Here is a 12382-nt window from a genome sequence, read left to right on the forward strand (position 1 = left end):
CGACATTCTCACATGACAAGTTTTCCCGGGGAAGAAAAGGAAACACTTTGATGTCGCTGAAAAATGAAATTCTATTAATATGTTTAGGGGCACCATTAAACGTGGTGGCTCATAAATGTTTGGCGAATGAGAAGCAGGCGGCTTTGCTCGGGCCGTGAAAAGGGAGGACTCTTTACCATGAAAGATTTAAAAAGTAAGAGAAGGAGAAAGGGAGAGGACGGAAGAAGCTGGAGAGGACACACTATCTCTCAGCGTTGTGAAGGAGACGGACGAGGCTGAAGATATCCTGCAGTACAACAGTGTGTGTGTGTGTGTGTGTGTACTTGAGAGTGTGTGTTTCTAGCTGTACTCATTAGTGTGGGAGTAATTGATAGGGTTGTAGAGAGCGCTGAGCAGAGTGATTAAGGGGAGAGAGGGCAGTGGCTTATTTCTCAAAAGGGCCGTGAAAAAGAAATGCTGAATGAATCAGACAAACAACCAAGGTGGCCTTAAACTAACCTCCTGCTCACTGTGAGGACAGTTTGATGAGTTTCTGTCTCTTTTCTCTGTGTTTGTGTATGTGTGTCCTTGGGCACTTGTGATGATTTTCTTTGTGTGTGTGTGTGTGTGTGTGCGTCTATTTTTCAGGTCGACCAAGAGTAGAAGAAATGAAGTCTTCCTCAAATATTCTTCTTCTCCTTTTCTGCAGCGTCGAAGACATTTTCTTTCTTTCTTTTCTCTCTCTCTTTCTCTCTACATGTCACCGCTGTGCATCACACACACACACATCATGTTCCTCCCGTTCAGGGGAAACATACTTAGTTGACCATTAAGGAAATTTAGGATATACATTGTTGAGGACACACTTGCATGAAGGGGACAAGCTCTGCGGTCTATGAGAAAGCGCCATTTGTTCGAGCTCTGCTGAATCCTAAATCCCCCCCCCCCCCCCACCCCGCAGTTGTTTCAGTGAGGATGAAAGCAGGATGTTCTCTGGTCGGTCTCTCCCTCCCCTGATCTTAGAGCTAATGATTGCACCCGCAGTTGGTGGCGGGGATGTAATGCTTTCTTGCCCCCTGCCCCAGCTTCAGAGGACTCCCATCCCTAGCTTTGCCATGTTTACTCCTCTCGGCTGAAAATGGCTGCCATTCCCCGGGTCTTCATGCGGGTTGTTTGTCTGGTTTGATCTTGGCACAAGATGATAAATGATCAGTGGTGCTGCTGATACTGATGCTGCCTCTGCTGTATCGCCGGCAAGATGCAAGGCCATCCCCCACACAGATCAGGCTACTGCTGCCAATGCTCCCTTTATTTTCTTTATTTCTTTCCTTTTTATTTTGCTCGCTATTTGTCTCTTTACGTCTCTCTCTCTATCTCTCCCCTTTTATTCCTTATTTATGGGTGTAACCCTGCGAGGTGTCGTGACAAGTTCACAGGGCACCCCGGGGGACATCAGACTTCCCTCGACACGTGCATGACAATCACGCCCGCAGCGGGGATCCACCAGCCATGTGCCTTTTGACGCGTGTCTTCCCGGGGAGACACGACGATCCGCTCGCACGCCGCTCGCGCCTCGGCAGACACAGACGAAAGGCGCGCTGCCGGGTCTCGGTGACGTGAAAGGCGGAGCCTAGGCAATCCTCGCCAGAGTCTCCAGCTGCTCGCGGACCTCCCCAGACGAGGCGACTCCAAGCAGGTGCCAAACATGGATGTGGAGGGAGCCGCGCCTTACCTGCTGTCAGCACCGGCCTCGGCGTGAATCAACACACCAGCCTATCGATTTGTGTGTGATGAGCCCGCTCTAGACATTGCTCTCATCTCTCTTTTGTCTCTGCCATCTTTGTTTTTTTTTCTCTTTCTTCCCCCCCCCCCTCCGACCGTTTCGGTTAGTCTCTCTCTGTGTTTCTGAGACGTTCCACTCTGTCAAGCCCTCCCTTTCCCCTGTTGTTTGTTCTCTTTTTCTTTGATGAGCCAGCATCGGTCAGGCGAGCCAGCAGCTCCCCCATTGATTGGACGGTCGATGGGTTGAGTGTTTTCGCTGGCTTCTATAGCGAGCGTCCTAACTCTGTAAATTGAGCAAAGCCTAAAGCGCAGCTTTCTTAAGACCGAGGGGCCGCTCCAATGTCAACACAGACTGTACATGGGGAGGGAGGGATTCAACTAGCCACAGATAGAGACATCCCCATCGCCACCTTCCCATCTACCATCCCCGCATCTCTTTCTCGACCTCTCCCATTCTTTCTTTGCTTCCGCAGCTGAAGAGGACCACAACGCAAAGAGGCTCCACCTCGGTTTCTCTCTCCAAACAGGTTCCCGGAGCTGCACCTTTTTCGGGCGCAAGGGAAAGCGGGAGGGATGTGGCAATAAGAGGGGTGGAGGTGGGGTCGAGAGTGTGTGGTTGGGGGAGGACTGTGTTGTTGGGGGATTATTGATAAAGCTGAAATGAAATGGAAATGGATTTAAACGCAGGTCAGGCCATTTCCCCTCCTCATTTTCCATTTGAGCCATCCTTTTCTCTGAGTAGCCAACCATAACACAGACAGATAACTTGCTTTAAAAAGAGAGAGAATAAGAGAGAGAGAGAGAAAGGACAGCGTTTTATTTAATCTCAATTTTCTCTTTTTTCCTGCACCTGTTTTTCTTTCGTTCTCTTCACTTTCTCTCTCTCTCTCTCTCTTCTTTACTGTCTTTCTCCTTTATCTTTCTATCTCCTTCTTTCTTCTTTTTTCCGATGCTTGAATAGAAGTGGATCAAAAAGGTAAAGACCACAATGAACATAACAACCACAGCTCGCCCCTTCCTCCCTTCTCCTCCTCCCTTGTCTCCCCCTTCCTCCCCCCATATCCCCTCCTAACCCAGCACCTCGTGTTGTGGTCATGTTTGATGTTGATACCCCTCCCCTTTCTTTCTCGATCTCTAATCGCCTCCTCTGCCCTTTTCTTTCTATCTCTCTTTGAACTATAACCAAAACTCTAAAATCCTTCTAGATTTCCTCCTTGGTTCTGACGACACCAGCCTGACCTGCACGCACGCACACAAATACACACTCGCACAGACACACAAAAAGGCATCATGGGGGGGGGGGGGGGGGGGGGGTCGGTCGAGTATCTATGAGAGATAAACGAGAGATTGACTTCATTCCTTTCCTGTAACAAGTGCATCTCAGCCTAAACTTACAGACCACGTACATTCATATCATCTCATGGGGGGCAAATCTCTCCTCTCTTTTCCATGCCTTTCCAAAACTATCTTACACTGTTGCCTCACAAACACCTGACAATTCACATTTCTCATTCCATTTCTCAAGTCAGCTCATTTTGCTATTGCAATATATTTGACCCTCCAGATCTAAGAAAGAAAGAAAAAAAAACCCTCTCTCTCTCTCATTACCCAGCTGCTCCTCTCCTCCACACTCTATCTCCTCCCCTCTTCTTTTTGGTTTCTCAGGACCGATTCAAACGTGTGTTGTTGCTGTAATCTAGAAAGCAAAACATTGTGTCAAAATAACACAGTAACTGGCCAAAGTGTCTCTCAGTATCATTTCACAGTATCCCATTTCCAGGTGCTTCAGTGTCCTTCTCTCATTCTCTTCCTTTTTCAAATGATCACACCTCCATCCAACTCCTTTTCTCTCACCGTCTCCTTACTTCTTATTTGTCTACGTTTCTCATCCTCCTCTTCTCTCGTTCTCTTTCTCTCGCCTTCCTTCTGATTTGGTTTATCTCTCAGATCACATCTGGCCATCACAAGCAGCTGCAGGCTCTTTTGAGCAACTCATACACTCCTCTTCCTCCTTCTCCTCCTCCTCCCTGTCTTCCTACACTTTGTCTCTGCTCTTTTTATTGCACATGCACTGTGAACTTGTGCCCCTTCCCCTCCCCTCCCCTCGCCACCCCCCCCCTATATACCCATCCACATCAGTCAATCCCTCCTGGTTCCTTATGTGTTCGATGAGGCTCCGGAGGGGGAGGAGAGGGGAGGGGATGGGGGAGGGAGGTGTATCCCCTGCAGGGAGTGCTCCAGCTTCTCGTAATGGCCTGATACAGCAGGGCATCGCCATAAGCACTCCTAAAGAGCCCCAATCAGCATGGCCAGGCACCTCAATCACTAGCTTCTTAAAGAGGAGAGCTAGAGCCGACCCAGAGCGAAGGTCACGGTGAGAGTAGTGGCCATCAGAGTCCCAATGAGCCTTAAGTCCCTCTCTCGGGTCCTCACCCTCCTCAACTCTCTCTGAACCCCCCCTACTAACATCTGTCTCAGCCTCAGCCATTTCCCTGTCTGGCCCCATGGCTGGATCCATATGTTGGAGGAATTAACTCCTATAGGAGGTTGCCATTAATGGTTTATGGACCGCTTCGTCTGTTGTCGTGTCCATTTTCATTAACATTGTCTCACATTTTTCTCCCACCGCAAGCAGCCATTTTAGCTCACTCTCCCTGCTTGCGGTGGAATAAGCAAGCTACCAAAACCATCCTCCTCCTCCTCCTCCTGCTTCCACCTCAACCCAACTAGTTATTTTCTTTTACTACTCTCCCTCCCACTAACACTGAGATGAAAACCCCTCTCCTCTGTCTGCACTCCTGCCCCTTACCCACCTTAATCCATCCCTCCGCTGCTGCTAAACACACTTCCTCTCTCCGTTTACGGCTGAATTAACATTCCAGACCTGTGTCTTGTCCGTGTCTGTCGAATTAATCCTCACTGATTGATCAGCTGATTGACAGATTTGGATTTGGGATGGTCGTGCGCCGCGCGGCGATGATGTCACATGCAGGAGATCCTGTTCAATGAATGTCCGACACCCTTTCGACCTACCTACTGTTAGGATATTTTAAGACCATGTCGGCATCAGCCGCCTCCCTTTCTTCCCATCACTCGCTCTGTCCCTTTTCTCACCCCTTTTGCTGACAGTCTAGCAGAGTGCACTACCCACATCATTACAGTATTTCATTTATCACTGCTGACAGGACCAAACTAGTGTCCGCTATATTTTTCTCACCTCCAGTCTGTTTGCTTCTAAAGAAAAGAGGGGGAAGACAAGGAAGGGGGGGGGCTTACAAGGACAGAGCCATCGCTCACACAAACAACTCTCTCTACCTGTGATTTTTTTGGAGAAGTGAGAGGGAATGAGTGAGAAAGCACTGCATCGCATGACAGGAAAAACACAAAGAGATTGCCGCAAATGGAGGGAGAGAGAGAGAGAGGGAGAGCAGTCGCAATAGAGACGATGAGTCAGGCAGCATCGCCTCATTAGGGATGACCCACCACACACAAGCATAGTCATGTGACCGAGGAAGTGCAGACACCCTGTTCAGTGGCACAGGGAGATAGGGAAGAGTGCGGGGATTGACTGCACATGCAGAAGTCAGTGCATTGTTAGAGCCAAAGAACAGGGAGGTGAGTGAGTGGGGCAGGTGGTCATGAATATGAATCACAGCTTCTGGTTTCAGGACCTTTATGGAGAGACGGCACCTTCGGGAGGCCTGATTCAGAGCAGGGATGTGCAGGGCGGTGGCAGGCTAGGCTAGGCTAGGCTAACAGTCAATAGTCTATATTGTACAGCACCCCCCCACCCCATGTCGTTTACTGTATCTGCAGCCATGACCAGACCAACTGTCCTGTCACTCAGTGTCAGCTTCTCTCCAACGCAGATAAGACTTTGCTTTCAATGGACGTTATCTCGAGCTGTTGCCAGCTTTTGGTCTCAGTGAAGGGTATCCTCTGGGGGGAATGTTTGGTTTGATAAAAGGTGCCAGTTTGACACCTGCCTCTTCCACAGTCTGGACAGTTTGTGTGCGTGTATGTGTGTGTATGCATTGTCTGAGAGTCTGTGTGTGTGTCCTAAGAGAGTATGTGTGTATACGTTGCACGGCTGTTTGTCCTGTATTGTGTATTTACTCCCATGACTTGACCCCCTTGTAGTCTAAAAGGAAGCGGAAACACAATGGGAACCCCTTCCGTCTCCTTTCTCTCTCTCTCTCTCTCTCTCTCTCTCTCACTATATGTCAATCCTCAACAGATTAACTCACTCCTAATTCTCATTTCACAGGAAATAACCTAATTACTCTTTCTTACTTCACTCCTCTCTCTCTTCTTGTTTGCACACACAGAACACACTCAAATCCTTCTTCACTCTTTTCTTGTATCTCTATGTCTCTCTGAAACGCACACAGGCATGCCCACACACACACACACACACACACACACACACAGCTACACACACTAATGGGCTGTTGAATGCACATCAACATACCATCAGGAGACCCACTGCACACTCATGCACACACACTAACCCTTATAAAGCCCATTAACCGTCCAGCGTGGACACGCGGTACCGTGCCATGCTCCACTCTGCCCCCTGCTGCCTACGTGCTGCACCTGCCAGTAACAGGTGTGGGATTCAATTAGAGCAGCATGCTCTCAGCAGTCAGTCCTGTGAGCAGGCCACGACTGTGAACTGGGCAAAGGCTCGGGCCAGCGGAGCTCTCAGATCCCTGTAGCAAAAAGAACCCAAATAAAAACAAACCAAAGCACAAACAAACCACGACGATGCCACTTTAGAAAACAGCTGCCAACCATTGGCAGGGGGTATTTAGATCATCAAAGTCTTACATTAACCATCACCACGGCGCTGTCACATCAAACATAAAAACACCATGGATCGCAGAAGACAACCAAAATGAGAAGTCTAAATTTAGCCTAAAGCTGTCAGCGCTCACTTTTAATTGCGTTACCAGTCGATCACAAATTGCAGCGAGACACTAATGGGAGATATTTACTGTCATTTTCTGAAAAGTACTGGCGCTTTAATCATTTTATACTGCAGCCTCATATTGACAAGTAACAGCTGACCTGTGCCTGGGAAAGGGATTATGGAGATAAATAGTCAATTATTACAGCACTATTTCCCTGTATGTGTGGCAGTAATTGGCATGCTAGAGTATGATAGCTACAGCCTGGGTTTTAATCCCTGATAAGGTAAATTTCATTTGCCATCTGGCTAGTTTGTAGGGTAAAGAAGTGTTGTGACTGCGCTGCCATAGTGACTTCACTGACTGCAAGATTTCTATCCGCACCAAAACCGGAACGATTCTATTAATCTAACTATCTCACATAATCCCAGATGGCTCTTACTCCAGCTAACCTGCTCTAGCCAGACTAGGATAATGCCTAATCTCATGATTTACGTCTAATGCCTATTGCCTAATACCTCATTCCTACTGTCGTCATAATAGCCTTTTGTACTAGAGTCTCTACTTTTAGAGTTTGGCTGCTCCGGCTTCCCACTGCTATAAATCGCCCTTCACAGTTAGCAGGAGAGAGAAAAAGAAACAGAGTGAAGGCGACGCAGAAAGAGCTGGTAAACAGGAAGGCAGCCGGTAAGGCTGGGGAGCGCAGGTCAGAGTTAATGAAGCCCCCCCCTAGGCAGAGTTTGCAGGGTGTGAAGCGTGGCCACTGTTTCTGTTTGGCCTGTGTGTCTGTGTGTGTGTGTCTGTGTGTGTGTGTGTGTGTCTGTGTCCTCGTGGCCTGCGTGTACAGTACAGCCTGGAGGCCGCTGATGAGCTCCTTTGACAGCAGGCCCACCAAACGGTCGGTTCATTAGAATTAACCGAGGCTCGCTGATCGGCAGCCAGCAGGGTTTCGCATGGGAGAGGAGGGTGAGAGAGGAACATGGAGGAGGAAGAGGCCAGAGACGGTTGGTCTGCGCTGCGCCGCAGTGTTGTTGTGATGATGAGCCCAATAGAGTACAGAGTGCTACCAATTTAGGACAGGGTTAGAAGGTTAGGTGCAATAATATGTTTGGGGGGGGGGGGGGGGGGGGGGGACACCGTGGCGAGCTTCATGTAGTGACAGTGAATTGTATTGCAGACAAAAACAACTATTTTGGTGCCGTGATAGATTGTCGTGCATTCGTATCTCTTCCCTACACATTACAGCCAGTCAAGACTCAGACTCAAGTCAAGAACTGCATCAGACAACACTAGTATATTTACGTTTGTTTTCTTCTATTGAGCAATGGTATTTAGCCTAAAGGTTCCGGGTTCAGCCATCAGTCCAGTGGCATAGGCATACAGTATGGAAGATGTTCTGTCCCTGACTGTGCTGTACTCAGGACTCAAGCTTCAGGACGACCCGTCATCACGGGGATTGGAAAAATCTGCCAGGATGAATATACATTTTGGGCGGAATTTGGGCCGAGAGCATGCAATGAAATTGACTGCATGTTTTGTGTAGCATGCAGTTCTCATTAAGCCACCTAGACCACATAAACACACACACACACACACACGGCACACATCGCTGACCTCTGACCTTCCGACAGCCGCAGCAGCATCGGGGAATTCAACCCAGGTCAATGAGGTACGCATGCAACTATTATTACTATTATTACCCGTTAGCTAACGTTACAGAAACCGCAAGCTAGCCAGTCGGCAGCAAAAGCTTATTTACTTCCTTACTCCTCTTTATCCCCGAAGGGTATTAAGGCTGCAGGGAGATTCCTTCATTACCCTTTGTCCTTGGCAACGAGCTACATCTCAAGAGCATCAGCACCTCTTCCAACTTTAGGACACACCAGCAAGCAGGGCCGCTTCTAGCTTTATTGGGGCCCAAAACGTTTTTTGACCAAATGCTACTTTTTACACATAAAAATATTTTCATTTACATTAGCGTCTTTGTTAACATCAAACTCAAAACAGAGATGCTAATCATTGAATAACAAACCATTTAACGAATACATTTTTGACGTTTCATTTATGTTGCAGGTCACTTTGAATGATGATGAAGTAAAGATAGATAAGGTATAAGATTAAAAATTAAGGATGGTCCACATTCATTTCGGGTCCTATTCCGGGAGGATGGTAAAGATGAGAGCCCTGACTGTAATGACCTATACATCAGTCTCACTGTATCGTGGAAACAGAGGAGTTGGAATGCTAGCGTTCACGTTAATTTGTCTTTGGTTGGACATCCTTTCTTTGCGACTAGAGAACAGCCTTGCATGTATGTGCATCTTTGTCCTTTATTCTACCTTGAGGCAGAGTGTTCCTGGCTTTGTTTATGGGTCACCTACATGCAGAGCTGCTGCATTGCTTTCTGCATGTTGTTTATTTCTCTATTTACGGTAGCATTGTACTTTTGAGGCAGTGTCCTACTTTTAGTGGTTGTTTTTTTTCCACTCCATAGCTTTCTGCTCCGATAATACCTCACCTTTTACAGCCTCTATTTGAAATGCTTTAGAGCTCAACTTCCGCTTTTTTTTGTTTGTTTTTTTGCAGCGAACGCATGCTGTGTTCGGATTAATAAAAATGTCATATCCATTAGAATTGGCATAGATGTTAGTCAAGAAATTCAATGTTCGGCTGTCTGAAAGTGCCAGATTTAACCATTGCTCCCACCATTATTTCATGTTCATAATTGCAAAGCAAACACCTCAGGCATCCCTGCTTTCATGGGAGCATTTTGGTTCGACAATGGAGCATGACGAGCCTCCTCCCTGTGAATAGTTTGTTTATGCCTGAGCTTGATTAGATGCCTGTTTGGCTGCCGGTCTCAATCCCTATTGGACCCCCTCAGACAGAACAGGCAGATTCCTAAGTGGCCCAGCACCACAGATCACCAGCCACTAACAACAGCAGCAGCACGACAGGCAGCGGAAAGAGAAAGCAGGATTTCCAAAAGCCTGAAGCTGCTCCATCTCTCTGTTATGATTCTCCTCCTGCTCCAGACTCCATGCAATATTCAAGACAGTTTGAACCCACACTGATCCATCACTCTAACCGTCACTGTGTGACAGCGTATGCATGTGTGTCAGCTTGTGCATGCATGTCGTGTACTATCCTTGTGTGCGTTGGGATGGTATGTGTGTGTGTGTGTGTGTGTCTGTCTGTCTGTGCATCTGTGTGTGCTGTGTGTCATCTGTGTCCTATTGCCCCTGCAGTGACCAATTAGTTCAGAGATACGTTCAATCATGTGGTGACCAGCAGGTGTCTGGTTCTGTCGCAACCCCGAGCCAGAGAGCCACATAAATAAGTTGGCAGAGGAGATGTGGGGACTCCTCAGCTGTTTTATTCTGTAGTGCCTCCAACTCCCTCCCTCTCTCTCGCTCTCTCTCTCTCTCCCGCTCTCTCTGTGTTGCCTCTACCACTGTGACGTCAGAGTGGTGAAGGATGCCAGCAGCTTTCCTCATATATCACCTGACATGCCCAGTGTTCCCAGGGCACTGTCTCTGTCAGGCAGGGACACAGTACGTCCGCCAGCCAATTTACACCAGTCCCCAGTGGATGACCTCCACCTGCCTAAAGTAGACCTCCTCTGTGTGTGTGTGTGTGTGTGTTCTTGTTTGGTATACGGATTATGTGTAAGGGTTCCCATGTATTTTTGTGTGTGCATCAGTTTTGTGCCGTTGCTTGTGTCTGAATTTGTGCGTGTGGGTGTGTGAAGCCAAGTTTCAGGTGCGGAGGAAGGGGGAGGCCTGGCCAACCTCACATCTTTGCCCCGGGATGCTTTTTTTCTTAGAGGCATTACTCTTGACTGAGAGCCAAATTTGAGTCCTAATAAAACAAGCTGCACAATTACTGTTTTACCACCCAGCAGCAGAGGCCTTTCAAATAGAAAATGCACAATCAAATAAAAAGTAGGCCAAGATAAATTAGATTAGAGACTACAACTAAGCCGCGGCTGCAGCCAGAAATCTCCCATTTATCATTTCCAGACGCTTTCCGACCACAACGCTGATGTTCTACAAATGAGCCTTTATATGTTCCTTCAGTTTATATCTGATATTGTACATCTCCTCACTCCACACTCTTTCCCCCTCACTCCAATTGTCCTCCAACTCTTTGTCTCCTTTTCAATCCTCAACTTACTTTTATCTACTCACATCTTTGTTCTGTCTCCTGTTCTATAGTTCATGGTTGTTGGCCATTTCCCATGTCCTCTCTCCCTCCCCTGCCATCTCCATGATATCTTTCATTTATACAATGCTTCGTTTTTCATTTTCTATCTTTTCCCTTTCTCCTTCTTCTGCAACACGCCTCCCCTGCTCCAGTCTTTGTGTGTCCGGGCACGCTGCTGCGGGTTCAGGCGGCCAGCTCTTTGCAGGAGGCGGAGCACCAGGCGGGGGCGTGGTGCAAGGACCCGCTGCAGTCTGGGGACCGTCTGTACGTCATGCCCTGGACCCCCTATCGAACTGACATGCTGTACGAGTACGCCTCCTGGGAAGACTTCAAACAGAACCGACAAACCACCACCTACAAGTGAGGGTGCCTCCCACAGTCCTGGTTGATCAAATAGCATCTGTTGCTGTATTGATTTATTGGCTTTTGATGTGGATATGGATGGTGAGAGCAGAATGGTCCCACTGTGGCGTCAGCTTGCTCACAGTGTGGCCGTCGTGTAGGATTGTGTCACGACAGTCATGCGGAGTAGATGAATGGACTTATTCTCCTCGATTCCTGCTCCGCTCATGTGATTCTCTCTCTCAACAGGTTGCCCAACAGAGTTGACGGCACGGGGTTCGTGGTGTACGATGGTGCGGTATTTTACAACAAAGAGCGCACGCGAAACATCGTCAAGTATGACCTGCGGACGCGCATCAAGAGCGGCGAGGCCATCATCACAAACGCCAACTACCACGACACCTCGCCCTACCGCTGGGGAGGGAAATCGGACATTGACCTGGCTGTGGATGAGAACGGCCTCTGGGTGATCTACGCCACCGAGGCAAACAATGGACGGCTGGTCGTCAGCCAGGTGGGCGAGCACTGCGCTGCACAGAGGGGGGGGGGATGAGATGTGGATTATATCTAAATCTCATCTGATTAGTCAGGCGAAAGGTCATATGTCACACATGAATGACTCCCTAGTGAGATTACACAGGTGCACTGACAAATGAGATGAAAAGGGTCACATAAAATGATCTGCAAAAGGCTCTGGCCCCTCAAATCCCCTCATATCCAAATATGTATATGTTTTGTAGGTCCACAAGTTTCTTTATGGCTGCAAACATTGTATGATTTAATGACTTCAAATGTGTTCAGTGTGGGTTCTCTTAGGTTCATTGATTACTCTAAACTGCTCGTAGGTGTGAATGTGAGCGTGAATGGTTGTCTGTCTCTATGTGTCAGCCCTGCGATGGCCTGGGGGATTGGCGGTTAAAGACAATGAATGGGTGGAAATGTGATATATTTAGGTAGTCTACTCATTTGTATAGAACTAGTTTAGAATCGTATACTATGTCGACCGTTTTTTAAATTAATCGCATTTCTTTGCCCTGCTTACTTGACAAACTCAAAACAACGATCCATCTCTGTGAACTTCAGAACATTCATATTTTAATACAAGTTGGTTCTTTGTTTCTTTACAAACAAAACTGCAATCAGCCAGCGAGTTTCCACACAAA

At 47.8% G+C, this 12382-nt stretch overlaps 1 protein-coding gene across 1 annotated transcript in view; it reads left to right on the plus strand.

Annotated features, from left to right (window-relative positions):
• Positions 1-12382, plus strand: part of adgrl1a (adhesion G protein-coupled receptor L1a) — a gene marked incomplete at both ends in the record, with an annotated part of 49115 nt that overhangs the window by 16819 nt on the left and 19914 nt on the right. Inside the window, 3 exons of the mRNA XM_079178316.1 lie at positions 2723-2737; positions 11030-11237; positions 11469-11733. Coding sequence (XP_079034442.1) covers positions 2723-2737; positions 11030-11237; positions 11469-11733 — 488 coding nt within the window. The remainder of the gene's footprint in view (positions 1-2722; positions 2738-11029; positions 11238-11468; positions 11734-12382) is intronic.

The sequence above is a fragment of the Pholis gunnellus genome (genome assembly GCF_910591455.1).
Source record: "Pholis gunnellus genome assembly, chromosome: 17".
NCBI classification, from domain to species: domain Eukaryota; kingdom Metazoa; phylum Chordata; class Actinopteri; order Perciformes; family Pholidae; genus Pholis; species Pholis gunnellus.